The following is a 25,014-nucleotide window of genomic DNA, read 5'->3' on the forward strand; positions in this document are numbered from 1 at the left end:
CCAACCAGGGGGCACAAGCTACTAACAGAAAGAAACTTTGAAATTATGCATAAAGCACTACTTAATAACCTTTTTACAATCTAATTTTAGCAAACTTCACAGATGCTATGTGTTTGACATTTTGGCTCTCCTATTCTTATTCAAGATTCTACGTAATTAAAAACCTAATAAATTTATTTTAAATATAAATCGGAGATATTATTATCTATATATTACTAGCGGTGTCTGTGAACAAAAAACTTCAGATCCAAATTAAAAGTGACTATGTTTATGACTCTTAATCTCTTGAACCACCCGCCCGATCTCGGTCAAATTTTTGACGTAGTTGCAGTTCTGGCCTGGGAATATTTTTATCTATTCACTTTGACGGTAGGACTTCGGGGAGAGGGAGAGTTATAAAAAATAAATAAAACAATAACTCTTGAACCAAACGACCAATCCCGATCGATGGATTTTACCATTTCACTTTGACAGAACAACGTAAGGGAGGGGAAGGAAGGGGATATATACAAAAATCAATAAATATAAAAATAAAAGTGACCATGTTCGTGAGTTAATAACTCTTGAACCACCCGATCGATCTCAATCAAATTTTCAACATAGATAAAGTTCGAACCTGGGAAGTTTTTTTTTTATTATTTCATTTTGATTGTAGAACTTAGGGGTAGGGGAGGGGAGGAAGAGAAATATATGAAAATTAATAAAGTTTAATAACTCTTGAACCACCCGACCGATCTCTATCAAACTTTCAAGATAGATAAGATTCCGACCTGGGATGTTTTCATCATTTCACTTTGACGGCACAATGTAGGAGAGGGGAAGGGGGACTTATATGCATAATAATAATAATAATAATAATAATAATAATAATAATAATAATAATAATAATAATAATAAAAGTAACTGTCTTTGTGACTTCATCACGCTTAAAACACCGTACCGATCTTAATCAAATTATCAACATAGATGAGATTCGGACCTTAGGTGGTTTTTATCATATCCTTTTGACAGTAGAACTTAGAGTAGGAGAAGGGGAGGGGAGAGATATATAAAAATAAATAAAAATAACTCTTGAACCATCCGACTGATCTCGATCAAATTTTCAATCTCGTGTGTACGTCTACAAACCACGATATCTTCCAGAACTCAAGGCCGAGATTCAGCGTGTAAGTTCAGAATTAGAGGTGCAAAAATGCCGAAAAGTTATGGAAAATTTCACCGAAAGGACAAGAGTATGTCTGCAGAGTCGTGGAGGGCATTTATAGTCCCTTTCAGCACCTAGGCTATATGAGACGTGGAGCTACAGCTTAACGTGGGATCCGAACCAGTCGAGCTCCCATCTGGAATCGGTAACGGTAAACATATAGCCTCGACGTGACGGAGTGTTATCTTGCTATTATCATATTGTGTATGTATTACACAACTTATCTGTACATTTACAATATATAATACTTTAAGATTGACACAAAATGAATGTGTTACTAGGTGGTGAAAAGATTGTTCAGAAAATAATCAACCAGGGTTCTTTTTTCAGCTATGTTCTAAGAAACCCTGGTTGAATTCTTTAAGCTAAAACGTGTTTATACTTCGCTAGAAAATTAAAGTCTCATATAGCCTCATTGAAAACGGACGTTAAAATTGAACCAATCAATTAAAATCAATTCAACTTAAAACAAAATACTTACTTTCCTAACGAATTGAGCAAATGTTCCAAATTATTTTCATTGTGCTTAACGCACAATTCCACGTTGAGGACTTCCGGACTCAGTGTTTTCTTGAGCATCGGCTGGAAAAGACCGTAAGGCCCTATTTCAATCGTGATGGCATTGTCAGGAATGTGTTTGAATGTTGATCCGAATAATACACGGGACACTAAATTATTTGTGTGATAGTGTGGAGAGCAGTATTTGGCATCTTCTGAGTCCCAGTTCTCTTCTTCTACAGACGAACTGATCCACCGTGAACTTCGCAGCTTTGGCTCAGGAATCAACTGAAAATTTCACAAATGATATTTACATCTTAAGTAAAAGTGTAATATTACTACCTACACAACTCTTTTTGTTCTGTTACAAGTATTTTATATAAAATTTAGGCCATGTATTTTATATAAAAGTTACATGTATTTTTATAGAAAATTTACATGTATTTTGTATAAATATTGAGAGTTAATATAGCAAGGAGTTCTCTCTGTTGTGGCACATATAAAATTATTAAATGTTAAAAGCGCTTTTACATTAAGGAAATGATTACAATGCCAGCAACGAACATTTTATTGTAAATTAGTTGAATTAACGTTGACTCTACTCATCAACTATTAAGCACTCATTTTCAAATCCAATGTTAAAAATTTTAACCGGAGTTAAGAACGCGTATTTCTGATTGTCAAGTTATTCATTGTATAGTTGTGTTGAAAACAAAATTTGGATGGTATTCTCACAACTGTGGATATGCCAATTTAATACTTTTTCTTAAAATAGCAGTTTCAAACAACCAAGAAGGATTCATATTGTTTGTTCTAATTCGGCTTCGAAATGAAATGAAATCTTTCAGTTTTAGGTCCCACGTTTTATACTGGCTAGGGTAAAGGAGAGGGTGATGATGAGAAATGAAGAGAATGGCGGAATGAATAAAGTGGGAGGGAAAGGGAGAACTCCAAGAAAACCCACGAACACGGTGGCTTCAAAATTTTAAAGAAAGGTTAGTGGCTAAGATATTTTGAACAAGTTTATACAGTAAATTACCTGTTCCTTCCTTCCACAATGTTTTCCACCTTCCACAATGTTTTAAAATAATAATAATGTTCGTATGAAATATCATTATCATTACAGGAAATAAATCAAATTCTAAAACAGAGAGACACGGTAGCTCAGTGGTAAAATGAAATGAAATCTTTGAGTTTTACGTCCCACGGTTATGCCAGTTAGACTAAAGGAGACGGTGATGATGAGAGATGAGTGAAATGGTGGAATGAAGAAAGTGGGAGGAAACGGGAGAACCCCGAGAAAACCCACGAGCACGGTGTTTGTCCACCACAAAGTTCACTTGGCGGGGGCTGGGATCGAACCCGGAACCCCAAGCACCAGAGGTGAACGCTCTACCACTGAGCCACCGCGCCCCCCTAGCTCAGTGGTAGAGTGCTTACCTCTGGTGCGTGGGGTCGTCGTTTCGATCCCCGACCAAGTAAGCTTATGGTGGACAACATCGTGTCCATGAGTTTTCTTGGGGTGCTTCCGTTTCCTCCCACATTCACGATCCACCGATTCTTCCATAATCATTCACTTGCCTTCGTCATCCGTTTCCCTTAGGCTAAAGGTGATAATCGTGGGACGTTAAACATAAAATTTTTCAATTCTAAAAACATTAGTTGAAAGTTATTTTAAATTAAAGTTGCAGGACTTCATGGTTGACACTTTTAGGCTATTTTGTATCTGATTAACCATAGAGTGTACTGACCTCTTGCTAGTAATCATAATGAAAGGCTTGATAGGAAGATGTTATAATAGGAAGTAACAGTTTCACTTGACTCGAGAGCGCCCATATTGTGGTTTCCAAGGGGGCAAGTATATGCGACATTTCAAATATAGGTTCGAATTTTGCTGTAACTAATGTAAAAATTCAACTGGGTTTTCGATATTCCGAAGTACGATTTCCTCTAGGGGGGCGAGCGCCTCACCTTGCCCCCCTGATGGGCGCCCTTGTAAGTGATGTGTTTCATTGGCAGTGAATGGCATATTTATAGCGTCATAAACGTTCGTTTTTGTCGATTTGATCAAACTACACATGAAGATTTACTTCACACTTTTTTTTAAATCTCAAGGAGATTATTGATATAGGGCAAGTATGCCTAATTTCGCAATAAATTGCATATTTGCATATGAGAAGCGTTTCTTCAAAACTCGATAGAGCACAAAACATCTTTTTTTAATTATAACACTTGCATTTTTGTTCTTATTGTACATAACCTCTATCGAGTTCTAACAAAACGTTCATTATTTAGTATTCTATATACATGGCACATTTTGATATTTGTCATTTCTGATTTCACAGCTCCATTGTAGCATAAAAAGTATACCAGAAAAAGCATACCTCCGTTTTTCAAAATTTGCTCTATCGAGTTAAAAAGAACAGTCCTCATACGTATATATTACAAAATATATAGTTACCAGACGTGATTATTTTGGAGGTACATATTAACCTGACTAGAGACATACAGTATATTGTTGCTTTCTTGTTGTGCTTAGAAATTTAGTAATGTTTCGTCGAAGTACATAATACAATTGGTATCAATTTCGCAGTTATATGTCCTTATTTCGCAATAGGTGTGCCTAATTTCGCAGTACTACCTATTTGTTACTAATTTCACTATCCTATAGGCCTATTTGACTTAAGTGTTACAAACTTATAAGATCTGAATTACATATCGTCGCATGGGAACTAGAGGAACGTAACTCCATTTTCGTAGGTTTACAGGCGAGAGAACAAAAATATTATTTTCTTAGAAAGATGTGCTTTTAATAAGATGGTGATTGAGCTGCACTACAACAGATGATCGACAAGGAGAACAGATGGCGTTACGTTCCATTTACACCAAGTGGGGCTCTCAAAATTGTCTACACATGAAGAAATCGAAAACCGCATTTTTGGAGTTACGTTCCTCTGATTCTCATTCGACGATATGTGAACACACCGATATTACTTTTCATCATAGCTACATTTTATTGATGATGATGATGATGATGATGATGATTATTATTATTATTATTATTATTATTATTATTATTATTATTATTATTATTATTATTATTATTATTATTATTATTATGTAAACCCAATGTTCATCATTTCATTAAAAAAAAAAAAAAACAACTACTGAAGTCAATTCAAAAACATTACACACGATGAAATAGAGCCTAGAGGCAATATTAAACAGTAGAACATGGAGAGAATTGAGTGCTATAGCAAGGCTAGAAACAAAACAGCCTTATGTAGCTATACATTATCTTACTGACATGACAGAACAAGTGTTAGAAAATTAAATGGTCAAAACACAAGAAATCAAATTATTTTAGTTTAACTAAACAAAAGCTACTACCGAAACCAATTCAAGAATATTAAACTTGATGAAACAGCTACAATATGAAACAATAGAACACGAAGAGCATTGAATGCTCCAGTAAGGCTATAAACAAACCAGGCTTAGGTGAACATGGCAGATCAAATGAAAGAGGATCAAATGTTCAAAGCATAGGAAAGGTAAATCATCTTCCTCCCTGCAACCAAGGCACATGAAATCAGACCCATAGTCTTGACAAAGTTCATGGATCTTGACAAAGCGTTGACAAAGTCTATGACAACGTTGCCTCCTAGAAAACTTGTTACAACGAAATCTCCTTGCCTTTGTTTTCTCATGTACCGGGGCTACAAACAGTCTTACCGAACTTAAGCCTGTACTGAGCTTTATACGATGGCTAGAGATATTTTGCATATATCATTACATTCCGTGCAATTTCCTCTACTCATTTACATACACGTGTTATACTGTGCTCTAACATCTATGTTACAAATACTTGGTGAATAAGCAGCTGTACCTCACGTCCCAACGAGCAAGAAACATTTCATTGCCTTTTCTATTTAATCTATTTTGTGACGGACCCTGCAGGTAGAAGAGCAGGACATTTCTTCTCATAAAGGAGTACCTGTCATATATTATTTATTCGGAGAATTACTTTCATAATCTTTCTCAAGTTCGTAATTCTTTACGTTGTGTGGTACTGCGAAATTAAGGATACTGCGAAATTAGTCATACTTACCCTATGTCTCATGTCTAGACTTTTTTTTTTTTTTAGATTACAAGTTCGTTCAATAAATTCTGGGACTACCTATAATAGTATACTTGATCCCAGAAAAATATGTTACAACGTTAGTTTTCTACATATATCCTTCCCCTCGCCACACACACGCGACACCGGTTGTAGTCTCTGAAACACCCTAGGAAAGTCGTTCATTGGAACGCTGTTCAGTACTGCCGTCACATTTGCTTGAATCGATCAACATCCTCGAAACGCTCCTCCTTGAGTGCGGGTCTGAGCTTAGGAAAGACCATGAAGTAGGTCTATATAGGGTGATAATAAAGTATATTCAAGGACTGTGGGCCTTCTTTCAGCTAAAACATTAACACACAAGAAAACCCATCGGACTAATTTCATTCGCTAAAAGTAAGTTTATAGTTTTTGAACATTCCGCATATTCACTTGATTTGGTCCCACTGGACTTTATGCCCACCTCTAAGCTCAAACTTGCCCTCACGGAGGGGGAAGCGTTTTAAGGATATTGCATCGATTCAAGGGAATGTGGCGACGGTGCTGAACAGCATTCAATTAGACGATCTTCCTAGAGCGTTGCAGAGCCTGTATGGCTTGTCTCACAAGTATGCGGCAAGGAAAGGGATTGTTGAGTTGATTCTAGTTTAGTGTCCCTTTCAGCAGCGAGGCTATATGAGACGTGGACCTACTGATTAACGTGGAATCCGAACCACATGAGCTCCCGCCGGGAACCGAACCCGCGTCTACCATGGCAAGGAAAGGGATATATGTTTAAAAAAAAGTATGGTAATAATTTTTATGATATCGTTAAGTATATTATTTCGAAGTAGTTCCGGAACCTACTACACAGACTACATATGCACTAATATTTTTACATAGGTATGTATTACATAAAAGAAAAACAAATTCTTTGTACGGAAAGAGATGAAGTTTACACATTATCCCGTTTAACTACCGTACAGAAAGAAAATATATATCCTGTGAACATCAGAATGGTGCAACCAAGAAAACTTTGAAGGGTGGCTCAGTGGTAAATACTCCCCTCTGGTGCGAGGGATTTTTGATTCAATGCCAGGCCATGAGAGTTGAGTTGAGTTGCTTTTGAGTTTAACGTCCCGTTCAGCAGCGAGGCTATGTGAGACGTGGACCTACTAATTAACGTGGAATTCGAACCACATGAGCTCCCGCCGGGAATCGAACCCGGGCCTCCCAACCAGGCCATGAGAGTTTGTGGTGGGCAACCTAGTGTCCGTGGGTTTCCTCGGAATTTTCCCCTTTCTACCCAAATTCTCAGTCTACTAATCCACTTTCAGGATTTTTGGACTCAATGTTTTCTTGAATGGAGAAGACCATAAAGCTGTACTTGTATCACGATGACGTTATCAGGAATATGTTTATGCTGAATCGAATTATAAACGGATCATTTTATTAATCTTTCACTTTCGTTCATTATCAATCACCTTTAGTCTAAAACGCGTAATCGTGGGACGTTAAATCAAAGATGTAATTTCATTTTTAATCATATTAAGTACTGGAGAATTACTCAATGGAAAAAAATAATTTTAATTATTATATTTTAAAGCAGCATACTAGTGTTCCTACCCCAAGGTTCTGTAATTAAAGAAATAGAAACTAATAGTATTCCCAATGTTTTCTACCATACTATTTTGTATACCAAAAACCAAAACACTTTTATGGTAACATCAGCTATATCTTGTTCATAGTAACCAAAGCTAGATTTAATATCCAAAATACAATTAAAACAATATTTATACCTGTTCTAAATAAGCTTTAAATCGAGGTCCCACCTTCGCAATATAACGACTATGAAACGCAACATGTCCTGAATTGAAAAATCTGAAACGAACTCCTTCTTTTTCTAGTATTTTCACGAAGTTATTTACAACGTTTGCAGGTCCAGATATTGAATAATTATTGAGTCCATTATGACATGCAATGTCGATTTCTGGGGGAAGTATGGCTGATAACCTTTCATATGGAAGACCTGAAACACACAGAATGGAGATTTGTAAGATTATTGTCAAGCATCAAATTTTATTACTACAATGGAAAGAGACACGGATTATTATGTTATTTTCAAATTAAGAGTAAATTTGCTGTGTCCTTCACAACGTTTTTAATAAACATGCGTTATTAACATTTCGTACTACAAGAATAATGCTGACACTTATGAATGAAGAAAATCAAACTCTGTCTTTTAAAAGGGCAAACTCAATTGGTCTTTTCGACAGAATGACATTTGATTACCAATCGGATAACAATTAATAGAATTCGATGTTAGGTTATAGGTCTATACCTCATAAAGCCTGTATGTTGTAAAGAGATGTTAAGCAAAAACAACCAATTTACATAAAATTCAGTAGTTGATTTTAGGAACGATAGTGCAACTTAAACATCCCCTCTGATGCGCATTTCTTGGACTATTAATATTTCAGATATTCACTAGCAGTTATATGGATTCATACTCCCCATACGTAAGGAAGCCAAACGGATCTAAATGGCTCAAACAAAGAAGTCACAAGGCGTAGTGAGGCTGTGTTGAGATAATGGGAAATTAAGAAAGGCTCAGGAGAACTTAGTTGCATCTTTGAGATAATATTATACAGGTATTTATATTGCAGGCTTTTATGTATTACACACCCAAACACCCACCCACTAAGCCACCACCGAACACACACACACACACACACACACACACACACATATATATATATATATATATATATATATATATATATATATATATATATATATATATATATATATATCTGCTATAGGTTCTAGGCCACTGTGAGTATATGATGGACAATATTGTATCTTTGAATTTTCTCGTGATTGTCCTGTTTCCCTCGCATTTTCATTCCACTAACTAACTCACAGTCATTCCTTTTTATGAATCCCCTTTAGCCTAAAAAGCACAAAGGTAGGACTTCAAATTAACGATGGATATATACAGGGTGAGGAAAAAATCTGGATACACCCCTATAAAAGTCGAATGGTGTGAGAAATCATAATGTCATTTGAAATGGTGTTCTATAGGTGGGGGCGCAACTTATAGGAGCTATGGTGACAGCGGCGACCATCTTGAAATCCGCCATCTTGGATTTGGGTTACGTTTTTCAAATGGAAAGGGGGTCATGTCGCATATCATTTTACACTGGAGGAATACATCTGTGCAATCCGTTTTGCAAAATCTTTATTTGTGTAGAAGTTATGACCTGTTAAATTTTGGGACACTTGTCAGAGTCGGCATTACAGCATATGCTCAATATGACCTCCATTGCGCTGGATGCACAATCGGAGTATTTTTTGCCAGTGTTGTTGAACACGTCACATAGTCTGTGGGTCAACAGAGGCTCACGTCTCCTCAATACGCTGGCAGAGATGGGCTACAATGTTGATTTTTACCTCATACACAGTTGATTTCAAATGACATTACAGATAAAAGTCAAGAGGTATGAGATGAGGTGGCCATTCCATAGGACCCCTCCTACGTATCCACTGACCCGGAAACTGTTCATCCAGAAACTGTCTGACCTCAGTAGCATAGTGGGGAGGTGCGCCGTCCTGTTGGAAGAAAGTTGGGATATTACCCTGCGCATTCAATAACGTTGGAAACACATAATCACGGAGCATGTTAAGATATCTCTCCCCATTCAAGGTTCCATCAATAAACACCGGACCCACTATTCTTGTGTCCCAAATCCCACACCACACCACCACTATCACCTTTACATGGATCCACCCACGAGAGGTTTGCATCTGACCAGTAACGGTGATTCTGTTTGTTTACCTCACTTTGCACATAAATGTTAGCTTCGTCACTGAACACCTGTCGTATGAAGTTTGTCGCACTGATTCAGAGCCCATTCTGCAAACTATAACCCCCAATCAGGGTCATCCTCTGAGAGGTGATATTGCAACTATAACTTGTATGAGTGCCATTGGCGTGTGTGCAACACATCAGGATTGAACGCTGACACTGGATAGAATATTGCTGAAAACCGGCGCGTACTGCGATGTGGACTTTTTGCAACCGATGCCGCAGTTGATGTTGCATTCTCCTCGTCGGTGGCTTTCTTGTACGTCCACTGCGTGGCTTGTCATAGATGGATCATCCCTTGTAAACAGTGTTCAGTGTTGCCAGTCGGATTTTAAAGTTGTGAAGCAATAATAATGTCCTCATATTTTATATACCCTGTGGGGGACGCCGGGACCGACATGGTTAAATGAACACATTAAAGTGTTATAATGAAGGAATGGGTGAGCTTTAATTACCTTTATTTTTCACCCATATGAAAAGTCAATGTATTCAAAGATCTCTTTCCTAACAATTATGCAATCAACAATTCTAGTGGTTCTGTTGTAGGGATTTTTTTAAATATTATTAGTTCCAGAGCATGTACAGTCGCTGGAAAAGTAGATACCTGTTTAATTAATTACTAATCTAAAAAATGTAAATGATTTGGATTTATATCTTGGAACATAAAAAAAATATGGCTTTTGTTTAGGGCATACATACATATTCATTAATTGCGTTCTGGAGTTACTGAAAAGAAAGTCTGTGTGACTACCCACTTTCGCTGGTGACTGTGTGTAATTACCTGATTAATTAGAAATATACATATGTTTGAAAGAAACATACCCACAGTGTACATAGCACCATCTATAAGGTCTGTTTCCATCAGGGAGAGACCTCTGTAGTAACACGAAAGCACTGCTTGTTTAAGGTTGAAACAACCGTCTGCATAAGCTGCCGGAAGTTCCCCAGCTGAGTGGGCTGTAATGCCATCAGGAAATATTCCGAACCGATGAAGAACATCAGTCAATCCTACCTGAAACAAATACAACTCTATTAATGATAATACTTACATAACTTGAAGTTGATTTCTTTGCTAAGTAAGAGGTTTGGTAATTGAAATATCATATGCAAACATCTAACTAACTAACTAACTAACTCTATGGCCTATGGAACCCGGAGGTTCAGTGCCGCGTTCACAAAAGCTCTCCACTGACTTCTATCCTTAGCTAATTGCATCCAGTTTCTACTTTGTATTCCTATCTCTGCGAGATCCATCTTAATATTATCCTCCCATCTGCGCCTAGGTCTTCCTAATGGTCGTTTTCCTATGGGTCTACCAGTCAAGACTTTGAAAGCGTTTCTACTTTCTTCCATTCTAGCTACATGACCTGCCCACCTAAGCCTCCTAGACTTGACGACCCTAACAATGTGCGGCAAACCGTATAAACTATGTAGTTCCTCGTTATGAAGCTTCCGCCATTCCCCATTCTCGTTCCTCTTGGGTCCGAATATTCTTCTCAGGATCCTGTTCTCAAATACTTTCAGTCTATGTTCTTCCCTCAGAGTAAGCGACCATGTTTCGCAGCCATACAGAACAACAGGCATGATTATCGTTTTATATATTTTAAGCTTCAAATTCCTCGACAGAATTCGCGACAACAAGAGATTTTGAACCGAATAGTAACATGAATTCCCTGCTTTTAGTCGACATTTAATTTCTTCGTGAATATGATTTTCGTCTGTTAATATTGATCCTAAATATTTGAAAGTATCCACTTTATCAAAAGTATTATTTAATATTTTAACGCCTTCACAATTTGCAGTATTACGGTCCCGACGCACTTCCATGTATTTAGTTTTCTCTGCATTTACTTCTAAACCCATGTCCCTGCAAGCGTTTAATAAGATCTCTGCATTTATTTCTACTGTTCTCCTATCGTCCCCTATTAAATTCACATAATCAGCATATGCCATAACCTGGTGAATGCCGTTCAACTCTAGGCCCTGGTTGCTATCTTTGATTTTCCTTATGGCGTATTCCAGCACAAGGTTAAATAATAATGGCGACAACGCATCTCCTTGTTTCAGGCCATTTTCGACGTGGAAGCTCGTGGACAAAAATTTTCCTACCCGGACTTTACTTTGGGATTCACTTAAACATATCTTAATTAATCTAATTAGCTTTCTCGGTATTCCAAGTTCTGTAAGAACGTTGTATAATGTTTCTCTCCTAACCGAGTCGTAAGCCTTTCTAAAATCAATAAATAGTTGATGTACCGGGGTATTGTATTCCCACTTCTTTTCGAGTATTTGGCGAATGGTAAATATTTGGTCGATAGTTGATCGATTTCGTCTAAATCCGCACTGATAATATCCAATAATTTCATCTGCGTATGGGGCCAATCTTGCTAACAGAATATTTGAAAGGATTTTATAGGATGTTGACAGAAGAGAAATGCCTCGATAATTATTACAGTCAGTTTTGTCGCCTTTCTTGTGAATTGGAACAATGATTGACTCTTTCCACTCTTGTGGCAATTCTTCCTTGTTCCAGATAAGGAGAATGAGTTTGTGTATCTTGTTCCACAATTTTTCGCCTCCAGCTAAAATTAACTCAGCCGGAATTTCATCTACACCTGGAGATTTGTGTTTCTTTAATTTCTTTATAGCGGCTTCCACTTCTATTCGATTGGGTTCTGGAATATACGGTTCTGCGGTGTGTATCTCCTTTTCTCCACGCACATTAGTTTTTGGCTGCGTGTTCAGCAAATCGTCAAAGAAATTTTTCCATCTATTTAAGAGGCTATCCGTATCAGTGAGAACTGTTCCGTCAGGTTTCTTTAAAATATAAGCACGAGGTTGATAGCCTTTCTTAAATTCGCTGATCCCCTTATACATGTCCCGAATATTTTTATTTTTACTATTATCTTCAAGTTCCTTAATTTTAGCTTTCAAAAATTCCCGTTTCTTTGTTCTAAAAGTTTTGGAAGTTTCCCGCCTGATATCTGCGAAATTTTGTGTAGTTATTTCATTCGGATTTTGTAGCCACCGTAATTTTGCCTGTTTTCTCTTCTCTGCTAGTTTAATGCATTCTTGGTCGAACCATGGTTTGTTCCTACGTATTTCCGCGTGTCCCAATTTTTCTATTGCTGAACTTTTAATGCTATCTCTAATTTCAATCCAAGTATCTTCAACACTAGTGCACTCCGAGTCTTCTAAAACCGAGAATCTATTCGAAACTTCAACCTGGTATTCCTCTCTTACCTGGCTCTCTTCTAATTTCTTTAAATTAAATCTCTCCGTTTTCGGACATTGAGTATTACCTTTATTCAACGATAATCTCTCCCGTATTATCGCTGCTACCAGATAGTGATCAGTGTCACAATCAGCCCCTCTAAACGACCGGACGTCAATTATGCTAGATTGTCTTCTTCTATCTACTAAAACGTGATCAATTTGATTATGTGTTTTTCCGTCTGGTGATGTCCAAGTGTATTTATGAACGTCGCGATGTGGGAATTTTGTACTCTTCACGATTAAGTTTTTGGATGTTGCAAAGTTCACGAGTCTAACACCGTTGTCATTACTTTTCTTATGCAAACTTTCGTTCCCTATAATCGGTTTGAAAATATCCTCTCGTCCTATCTTCGCATTGAAATCCCCTAATAGAATCTTCATATGGTATCGCGGAAGTTGGTCAAATATACGTTCCACTTCTTCGTAAAAACTATCTTTTATATTGTCACCCTTATCTTCAGTTGGAGCATGTACATTTAAAACAATAATATCACACCACCGTCCCTTAAGAGTAATAAAAGAAAGTCTGTCAGTAACAAATTCAACCCGTTTAATTGCTGGTAATATTCGTTTGTGAACGAAAAACCCTGTTCCTAACTGATGATTTTTATTTCCTTCCCCGTAAAAGAACGTAAAATTTCCGGAATTCTCAGATCCATTTCCTTCCCACCTAACTTCCTGAACTCCTACTAAGTCCATCCTGTATTTCTCTAACTCACTCGTTACAGATTTTAACGCGCCTGCCCTATAAAGACTTCTAATATTCCATGTTCCAAATCTCATGTCCATTTTCTTTTGCTGATGTCGTGCCAAGTTATCAGTCCTTGTCCGAGGCTTTTGTGAATGTTTCTGAACAAGTACCTTTTTTACAGGATGAGGGTGTTAGTCTTACCCAAACCCCCAAGCTGGAGGACCACTCCTAGTCGTCTGTCCGCGACTGCTTATTCAGTATATTCGCAGCTAACCTCTATATCTAGAGGCCTTCTCCTCGATCCGCAACCTGAGGACGCGCCATGCCGTGGTGACAGGAACCCACGTTATGGCATATGCAAACATCAAATAGGAGAAATCAGGATATCAATTAGCTTATATAGGATCTATTAAGCACTGAAGAATGCTTATTCTTTTATCATTTGCTCTTGAGCGAAGCTTTCTCTTCAAACTTATGCATTGAAGTATGTACATATTGTTTTATTCACTCTACTCATTAACATCTAGACACTTATCACAGCATTCGTACTGCAGTACTTAGTGAAAAATATCTAAATTGCTAGTGCAAAGTTACTTTGACTAATTTAATATACAGAGCGTTCCAAAAGTCTCTATACACCTGAAACGTGTGCAAGCATGTTTGGAGGCTCATGGGGGACATTTCTAACATTTGCTGTGAGAATGTGTGTTAAAATGTGGGTGTATATGCTACGCCCTGTACATAGTGCTTTTATCCATCAAATATAATAAATTTTGAGTAAATTAATTTTCTCGTTGCTTTGAATATGTGACAATTCAGGTGTATAGAGACTTTTTGAACGCTCTGTATAATAGACGATGCATTTACATTGAAGGTCATCAAATGTAATATACTAAGTGCATACGATATTGAGCTTCTTGGTTTTGGCACATTTCAATTAAAAATTCAAATTTGTAAAAGTGATGTTTGAAAGGATCTATAAATGCATGAATTAGATTTTTAAACCTGAATAGTTGCGATGGCAGAGTAGGAGTTGGTAAGTTTGTCATATACTGTCTCATCCTTGCTGGTAAACATTGCTCGCACATCAACTCCAAATGGTTCCAGAACTTCGTTGCACTTGTCGACAGTTTCGGAGAAAATCTTCAGTCGGAGTAAATCTTTACCCATTCCCGGCCATTGACAGCCCATTCCTGGATATACGAACCATATTGGTCTCTTATTTCCTGTAAAATACTAAATAAAATACATTTTGATTATAATTATTTGTAAGTGTTATTACTTATTCCTCTTATTTGGATATAACTTAACATCCACAGACAACCAGAATATAAAACAAGATACGCATTATTCATATTTCCGTGACACTATAACCTCACCAATAGATATAAACTAAGTTCAAGAGCACCTAATGCAGCATATTTGTTTTCTGACATGAAATACGAAGCTTGAAAACCTCACCATTTGGCCTTATCATGTTCAAAGCCAATCTAGTTTAGATATTGGATACTTAATATCCATCACTCGAAGACTCTGTTTTTATCCACTCACTATCTTTTTCATCTTCAAAAGGATCTTTTACTAATAGTTCCATATAGTTGCATTCATAGAGTTTCATCGTCAGGGATTCAATCACTCTATCTTATAACCTTTCAGGACACGAGATCTTTGCATATACATGTATCTTAACAGTAAGTGTTATTTTTTTCCGTAATATCTTGCTCAAAGGGAGGTCTAACATCAATATTAACCAACCAAAACCATATTCACGAAATAATTAAATGTCGACTAAAAGCAGGGAATTCGTGTTATTATTCAGTTCAAAATCTCTTGTCGTCGCGAATTCTGTCGAGGAATTTGAAGCTTAAAATGTAAAGACGATAATCATGCCTGTTGTTTTTTTATAGTTCCGAAACATGGTCCCTTATTCTGAGGGAAGAAGGTAGACTGAAAGTATTTGAGAACAAGATCCTGAGACGAATATTCGGATCCAACAGAAACGGAAATGGTGAACAGCAGAAACTTCATAACGAGGAAACGCATAATTTATATTGTTTACCAAATATTGTTAGGGTCATCAAGTCTAGGAGGCTCAGGTGGGCAGGTCATGTAGCAAGAATGGAAGAAAATACGAACGCTTTCAAAGTTCTAGCTGGAATTTCAATCGGAAAACGACTATTAGGAAGACCTCGGAGCAGGTGGGAGGACAATATTAAAATGGATTTCGCAGAAAAAGGAATACTAAAAAATAAAACTGAATCCAGTTGGCTAAGGATAGAAGTCGATGGAGAGCTTTTGTGAACACGGCATTGAACCTCCAGGTTCCATACGCCATAGAGTTAGTTTTAGTTAGTTAGGGAGGTTTAAACCCCGAACCCCCTTCCCTCTGCCTATGCTTCTGGCTTCCCAACCAGAACTCTAAACATCTTGCGCATGTTATGCTGTCTACCCTATACATATCATTTTATTATTGGTATTATTTTCGGTGACATAGGGTTTTGTGAGCTTCTACATTTTCTAAATCCGCCTGTTTCACACCAAATATTATTTCCAGAACTTTGTTTTCCAAAATTCTCTGTGAATCGGAGAACGTCTGAAGTGTCTTTCATATACAATAAATATAGTTGGTAGAATTATTATTATTATTATTATTATTATTATTATTATTATTATTATTATTATTATTATTATTATTATTATTATTGAAAATGACTATATGTAGTTGCTAGGATAGAATGTTTTGTACATATAATAATAGAAAATTCTTACTATTAAACAACCTAATTCTTTGTTTGCTTTGTTCTTATTTGTCGTAAGTAGAGCTAGGAATTTTAGGTACAAAAGTTTCGTAAAGAAGATGGAAAAATTTGGTAAAAACAGTGCAAAATTTTGAAAATAAATGTTGGAAAATTTCAAATGTAAATTTTCACAAAAACAGTACCAAACTAACTAAACTGTACATATAATAACTCAAAATTCACTCATGTATTAAAAGGTTTTCCTAAAACAAGTTCCAGAACACAATGTTTTAAAGAAACAAGTCCAGAAAACTGTTACAACAGAATACATTTACCACTTCAATGAAATTAACAAACTCGGAACATTGCTAATCAGATGATATCTTACATTTTTTTCGTCGAGTCTGCATCTTCAGTCTGTAAGTAAATATTTGATGTTGAAGATCACTCAATACCGATTGGTGATAGTCCTGGTTGTCAGTTCGATGCTACCACCTTCATTTACTTTCTATTCAATAGTTTTTCCTGAACGGGACTACACAGAAGCGAAAGTAATGTGATGTCGCACATATTCGGTGTTCCTTGTTTAATTATTACAAGTTATTCCTCCAAGATTTTCGGCTTGTCTATTAAGAGTATTTAAATATTTTGCCTAATATGTTTATGCAACTTGTTTTTCTTTAAATGTTTTGCATATATAGGCCTATATATATATATATATATATATATATATATATATATATATATATATATATATATATATAGGTTGGGCCATATATGGAATACGTTCCTAATATGAAATACCAGATTATTTTGTCTACTATGTGTTTCCACCGAGTGGACTGTACCTAAACTTGTAGACCGTTTCGCCATCAGTTTGCATATGAGTGGTTTGCTGACGAACAATAACAAAACATTTTCCTTTGTTGCAAAATATTATTCTGAAGAACTTGAATTTTTCGGACGTATCTTTCCAGGCTCTGAATGTACGCAAGTGAGTATGTATTATTGTTGACATTACAACAGTATGTTGTATATTTTTACTTGTTATTTCACTTGTAAATTATTATTTGCTTGTAATTTTGGGCCATGATGTATTTTAAATATGTACTAGGCTGATTCTGTTATTAGAAGAAGAGAAAGAAAAAGAAATAATATGGGTATAATGTTAATATATAAAGATATTCAAATGTTGTTATGTAATCTAATCTCGAGGTCGTCGTCATGACAACATATAAATAAATAGAATTATTCAGTTGATAAAACAGACATATTGAAAATGTGTGTTGTAAGTAATCTGTACTCATCTCTTATATAATTATTAAACCACGTGTGTAAAAGATAATTGGTGTGTTTTAATGGCTTAATAATTAAATGAACCGTTGTAAATTGGTGCCGAAACGCCGAGAGTGAGAGAAAAGTTGTATCGTTTAGAAGTATAGTAAAAACGATCAACATTGAGCCCAACATCAATTTCACCATTTTGAGAAGTGGCAAAATAATAAACAGGAATATTATGAGTGCTACAGATAGTGGAGCAACTGATAATCAAACTATTCCTACTGTAATAAGTTCTCCAGAGAACATGATTGATATTTTAAGGGAAATATCACAACAATAAGGATCCAGCTCGAAGAAGTGTTGAGATATCACATCAAATTAAGGATCAAGCTCAACAGTTTGAACAGTTAGACCAAAAAATGAATCTATAAGCACAGAAGTTAGATCAAAAAATGAATCTACAAGCTCAATATTTTGACGGAAAGCTGGAGCAATTGCAGCAACGTAACGACGGCAAATGGACCAAATACAAGAACAATTAAATCAGGTGAACCAGCAAATTGCAGCCAAATTTGGACGCTATGATGAAGATATGGAAGAGATAGTACAGAGATGCACCGAGGTTCAGGACTCTGTAGACATTATAGAAATAGTGGTAAATGAACATGCCAATCAAATTAAGCAGTTGCAGGATGAATGAACTTCATTAAAGAAAAGTGTGTTCACGAGAGTGCAGTGGGAAATGGTGGGCACACGAATGCTGTACATCCTACATCTACCGGTTGGGAATCTACGTGTCATCCTAGAGCAACTTTTGAAGGTAATGAATCTTCGAGTTGTAATGAAGATAGTATCGAAGGAGAAAGAAGAATGAGGCAATCATCCAAACAGAAAAATAATCACAGGTATTTGAAGGCCAATACAGGTAAATCATTACGGTTCAGTGAAGTAAAAACACTTACTAAATTTAGTGGTGTACCGGAAGACATACCTGCGCGAGGGTTTCTTGAAAAGTTTGAGGATGAATGCGAACTAATGGGCGTAGACGAGTCTCAATTTTTAAAGTTGTTACCACATATACTATTGCCACCTTGTTTGACATGGTTCAAGGTCATTAGGAGTAGTCTACATACCCATTCTGATTTTAAGAATGCCTTATTACCCAACTATGAGAATGATTTTATGATTGCAAATAGGGATGCTTTATTGAGAACAAAACCATTTAATTCTAAGGTCCATAGAAGCATTACTGAATTTGTGGTTTCTACCTATAATGAATTAAGGTCATTAAATCCAAGTCATCCAGAATCCCAAATTATTGCTTCTATTCGAATTCTATTACCTTTTACGTTACAACAGTTATTAATGTCTGCACAATGTATCAATTTCAATCATTTGATTATGCTTATTCAAAATTATGAGAATCAATCTGCAGTACAAAATGGTAATAGAGGGCAGGATAGAGGTCAAGGTAATACTGGTCGTAATCATATACAGTATGCTCCTGTTCGCAACTTAAATGTACAACCGTAAAATACTTCTAACTCATATCGTTTTAATAGTAGAATAGTCACAATGTTACCGGTAATCAGACGCAACCTAATCGTAGAAATGGAAACAGGAATTTTAGAAATAGTAATCGGAATTTCAATAGGAACAATAATCCTCGCCTGTTCACACAAAATCGATTTACAGTTGGCAGTAACTACACGCATAGAAATCTGAATGCTGTAACGGCACATAATCGCCAGGAAAATACTCAAAATTGGGGAATACAATGTAATTTAACCGAAATTATAAGTCAACGTAATTTAAACTAGCTTGTGCTGTTATGGAAGGGGTTGAAACCATGACAGCGTTAACTACTTCTAATCGATTTTCTGATTATGAAACTAATTTAAAAACTTTAGATACAAATATCGTTATAAATAACAATTTGAAAAGTTAGATCAAAAGAATATTTAATGTGTTTTTCTATGATTGCAAAACGCAATATTAATCGCATTATTCGTGTTTCATGTTATAGAGTATATTTGAAAACATTTTTGTAATGCGAGAATACATATTGAAGTTAATACTTTATATTTTCTCTAAGAAATTCGTATTTAAGCAATTCCTGCTTTTGTGTTATTGTTCTATTCGAATTTTATGCAAATAATATAAATATTAAAGAATAAAAGTAGATATTTTTAATGTAAACGTATGAATATAATGACAATTATGTAAAATTGATGTCACGTATTTCATGGAAGAATTACGAGTAATGAAAATCAAATTTATACGTTTTCCAATCTTTCATATATTCATATAATACACGTAATTGCTTTTTGTTTAAAATAATGAAATTTTGTGCATTTCAATTCCTCTGATTACAATTTGCCTAAAATACATGTATTTTAACATCTTTATTTATTATGCCCAAAGCTAATGATTTAGAATTGTTAATAATTAACCTCTTTATGGCCCATAATTGACTTAAATTAAGGTATTGACCTATTTTTTTAACGTGCCTTGTAATCGACGATAATAGAGTTAATAATGAAGAAATATAATTAATAATATTTTTTTGTGTAAAACTAATGAAATGTATGTGAATTATATGAAACATATTGTATATACGAGGGGCACTTAAAAGGTATGTAAAAGTTAACGGTCCAGAGTTCTTTTTCTTTTTATTGAATAATTGAATAAAAAGAAAAGTCCGTCGAGCGCCATAATATACAACAGTATGTTGTATATTTTTACTTGTTATTTCACTTGTAAATTATTATTTGCTTGTAATTTTGGGCCATGATGTATTTTAAATATGTACTAGGCTGATTCTGTTATCAGAAGAAGAGAAAGAAAAAAATAATATGGTTATAATGTTAATGTATAAAGATATTCAAATGTTGTTATGTAATCTAATCTCGAGGTCATCGTCATGACAACATATAAATAAATAGAATTATTCAGTTGATAAAACAGACATATTGAAAAGGTGTGTTGTAAGTAATCTGTACGCATCTCTTATATAATTATTAAACCACGTGTGTAAAAGGTAATTGGTGCGTTTTAATGGCTGAATAATTAATGAACCGTTGTAACATTGTAATATTTAGATTACATATATAGTGTACCTTAAAGGTATAAAGATTCAGTGCACAGAGAACTACGTATGCGTGTAGGAAGAGAACTATCCAAAATGGCGATTTTCCTAATATGGAATACTAGCAGGATCCTAATATGGAATATTCCTAAATAGGTTGATACGTATGTGAACTAGAAGTGAAGAATAATAACGTAATTGTAAGTTCTATTAGAACTGGCATATTATTTTAGACCGAGCGTCACCAAAGCATCTACATCATCACAACGGGCCTTTAACTCATCCTCGCAAGTAGCTAAAGAATGTTAAGCCTTCCAACGCCAGCCAAAAAATATCCAATCGAAACAGCCAAAGAAGAGACATCACGCGACTACAAAGAAAAAAGTGAATCCGAAGAGTCAGTGAGTGACTTGAACGAAGATAGTTGACAGTTTAAGTGATCCTACTGATGATCACGATGACGAGGAATGTGGACATTGTGGTAAATTGTGGTCGCTTAGTGCAGGGGGCGGGAGATTGGTTAAAATGCACAGTTTGTGAAAGATGGTCCCACGAAACGTATGCCATGAAAGGTTGGGAAATATATGTGTATGCCATTGTTTTGCAAAGTAAAACTAAAATCAAAATTTGGACGCTTTAAGACACGCTAATTCAGTATGTTTGAACTTTTTATTTTGTACAGAGTATTTTTTTAACTACATTTGTCGTACCTGGTTTGCTTCCCCGAATATTTCGTTTTATTATTTTTATTGTTGGTTGTATCTAGTAAACATGGTATTTCTTGTGTATAGTGAGCGAAGCAGAAACATGGAAATAATAAGACGTGGAAAAGGAGGCAAGTGTCTTGGCAAAGGAGGGTCCTGAGCACCACCGTAAAGTTCTTCGTGACAACATTCAGGATAACACCAAACCCGCTATTAGACATCTTGTTCGCCGTGGTGATGTGAAGCGTATCTCCCAATCTCATTTACGTGGAGACCCGAGGAGTATTGAAAGTATTCCAGCAGAATATGAACAGAGATGAGATTACGTACACAGAACACACTAAGAGGAAGATAGTGACAGCTATGGGTATTGTGTATGCCTTGAAGAGGCAAGGACGAACCCTCTTCGGGTTCGGAGGTTAAGTTAGGATACCATCTGTTTTGGATATAAAATTGGCAGACCAAAGCAAAATAAATTATAGCTTTTCCAAAAGTTAAAATAAGTAGCTATTTCAGCATATAACAGAAATTTATAAACATAGGCCTAATAATGAATAAGTACAGTCAAGTTCGATAATTATCTTTGTACTACGTAAAACTCTGGTATTTCTGCAATTTTTGTATGTTTTAATTATCTTAAGAATGCTATGTAATTTTTTGTTCGCTTGGTTTATAGACCTACCAAATATGATATATAGTCCACCAGTGGCATATTTACGATTTTGTTTCGGGGGAGCCTTTGCTAATTCTATTCCTGGAAATGTGAAAACTCTGCAAGATATTTCGTTTACTTTAATATACTAAATAAAATTTCGGGGTATTAAGCCCGGAAGCCCCCCTAAATACGCCACTGTAGACCACAATACCTACAATGCGACATTTGGATAATTCGTGTAAGGGCACGATCCCTGTTCAGACCACACCATTCTGAGTTAGATTTTCCCTGGTTTTCCTCAGTCCCATCAGCCCTATGCCGGGATGGTACGTTTCCTGAGGCCAGGGCCGGTCCTTTCCAATTCGTAGACTTATCTTAAGAGCCCATGTGATCTCGAAGTTGGAGGCTCGACAACTTCTTTTGCTCTTTTCCTTGAACAAATAAATAAATTTATTTCTTAAACTAGCAGCGTTCACCCCGCTTCGCTGCGGTCACCCCGGAACGCAATAAACTTTGTTACTTAGATAATTTTTACTTTTTCGCTTTCAAATTGCAGTAAATGTTAACATTATAGCGCCTGTCATTTATGTTAACCCGCCGAGTGACACGGTCATGCGGGTTGCATATAAATACGTTTATTTTTATACCTATGATGAACTAACAAAGGATTTGTACGTTATGGACACTTGAATGGTCAATTATCTCAAGACACTGGTAATTAAAAATTAAAGTGATATGATAAAAACCATCTAGGGTCCAAATCCTAATAACCCCCCAAAAATGAAAGAAATTGGTTCAGCCGTATTAGCGTGATGAGCTAACAAAGGATTTGTGCGTTCTCTTTTATATAATAGATAAACATATAAACATATAAATTGCTCGAATGCATTGCCCATGCTCGAATTATCCAAATGTCGCATTGTAGGCAGACGCGCGTATTTTGTTCTAGTATTCCATTTTAAGAACAGGTAGTGTTCCATATTAGGAGCGGGGTGTGCCTAATATGAGAAATTGAGTTTCTTTCAATTTTGTAATATTGTGAAAAATCAATGAGATGGAACAAACTTTTATACTTGTATTTTGTTTTGCAAATGTTTTACAAGTATTATGATGTATAATATTTTTATACTGGAATACGCATTTCTGAGAAATAAAGAAGAAACAAAAAGTATTCCATATTTTTTTATATATATATATATATATATATATATATATATATATATATATATATATATATATATATATATATATATATATATATATATATATGTGTGTGTGTGTGTGTGTGTGTATTTGTGTGTACATCAATAAAATGGGAATTAACAAGTTCAAATAAGTAGAGGTAGTAAAATTGTATGCAACAAGATCATTCTTACCTGAATTTCTTGATACGGTTTCTCTGCATTTAATAATACGTATCCTCTGTAGTGATGTCCTGGAATATCTTTAGCATATTGTTCGTTGATTGATCTCAAGTATTTCTCGTCGTGAGACCTCGATTGAACCTTGGAAAAAGGATTTATATCTAAAAATCAACATAATAGAAGCTTCTCAGAGTGAGAATATAATGATATCAACAGTACTTAGTTAATTTGCTTATGCTGAATATACATGGTTCACTAAGTTTGTCATTAATAACTCTAGTTTCTAAGCAAATAAATTATTTATCTGTGAAATAAATAGATTCCAACTTTTGAAGAATATTACGTTTTGAGATAAATTGTTCCAATTATTTATTAATAATATTATAAATTCTAGGAAGCGTAGCAACAGCCTAGCGAATCTCGCAATACACACACAGAGCCGGATACATGTTTGGTGGGGCCCTAAGCTATTGAAATTAATGGGACCCTTTATGTCTTCAGATGAACACAGGCACCTATTTGGTCTAGGAATTAATTCGTGCGGGTGGACAAGAGATGGCGCAACGAACGGAGCGTCCCACAGTTCCGTGTATCCACACATGTGTTGCAAACCCCTGTCATCGCGTATCGTTCGTAGTATAGGGCAGTGGATTAAAGCGTCAACAACACCAGTTTGTAGTTAGGTGAACATGGCGCAATTTGTGCCTGATAAAGTGTTTTTGCGGGGTGTCCTGCTGCATTACTTTAACATGCAGAAAAGTGCGACTGAAAGTCATCGTATTTTGGTGGAAGTGTATGGTGACCATGCTCTAGCTGAGCGAACGTGTCAGAAGTGGTTTGCACGGTTTAGAAGTGATGATTTCGGCTTGGCAGACCAAGAGCGAGCTGGAAAGCCAAAAAAATTTCAAGACGAAGAATTGACAGCATTGCTCGAGCAGGATTCGTGTCAAACGCAGGAACAACATGCAGCAGCATTAGGCGTTGATCAAACAACAGTCTCCAAACGCTTGAAAGCCATGGGAATGATTCAAAAGATGTCACATTGGGTTCCACATGAATTGAAAGACAGAGACGTTGAAAGATGAAAAACCATTTGTGAATTGCTGCTTCAACGACAGAGCAGAAAGGGGTTTCTGCATCGAATTATTACGGGTGATGAGAAGTGGATCCATTACGAGAACCCTAAACGAAAAAAGGCCTGGGTGAAACCAGGTGAACCAGGTCCATCACAACCAAAACGAGATATTCACTGTGCAAAGGTTATGCTGTGCATATGGTGGGATATGAAAGGTGTGGTGTACTATGAGCTGCTGCAACCGGGTGAAACTATGAATGGAGAACGTTATCGACGACAATTAATGCGTTTGAAGCAAGCTCTGGCCAGAACACGACCAGAATGGGAGAACAGACATGATAAACTTATTGTTCAACATGATAACGCTCGCCCACATGTCGCAAAACCGGTCAAAACCTATTTAGAAAATGTCGGATGGGAAGTTTTACCCCACCCGCCGTATTCACCAGACGTTGCTCCTTCGGACTACTACTTGT

At 36.0% G+C, this 25,014-nt stretch overlaps 1 protein-coding gene and 1 pseudogene across 5 annotated transcripts in view; one reads left to right on the forward strand and one right to left on the reverse strand.

Annotated features, from left to right (window-relative positions):
• LOC145672433 (fatty acid synthase-like) overlaps positions 1-25,014 on the reverse strand; it is a 39,662-nt gene that overhangs the window by 2,498 nt on the left and 12,150 nt on the right. For all 5 annotated transcript variants that reach the window (XM_081741593.1, XM_081741591.1, XM_081741587.1 and 2 more), the window contains exons 3-7: positions 23,476-23,604; positions 14,639-14,869; positions 10,489-10,678; positions 7,598-7,827; positions 1,686-1,990 (exon numbers count right to left, since the gene is read on the reverse strand). In XM_081741593.1, the coding sequence (XP_081597719.1) occupies positions 1,686-1,990; positions 7,598-7,827; positions 10,489-10,678; positions 14,639-14,869; positions 23,476-23,604 (1,085 nt within the window). The remainder of the gene's footprint in view (positions 1-1,685; positions 1,991-7,597; positions 7,828-10,488; positions 10,679-14,638; positions 14,870-23,475; positions 23,605-25,014) is intronic.
• On the forward strand, positions 21,512-21,867 carry LOC145678916 (histone H4-like; annotated as a pseudogene).

The sequence above is a fragment of the Thermobia domestica genome, chromosome 2 (genome assembly GCF_964235325.1).
Source record: "Thermobia domestica chromosome 2, izTheDome1.hap1.1, whole genome shotgun sequence".
Lineage (NCBI taxonomy): Eukaryota > Metazoa > Arthropoda > Insecta > Zygentoma > Lepismatidae > Thermobia > Thermobia domestica.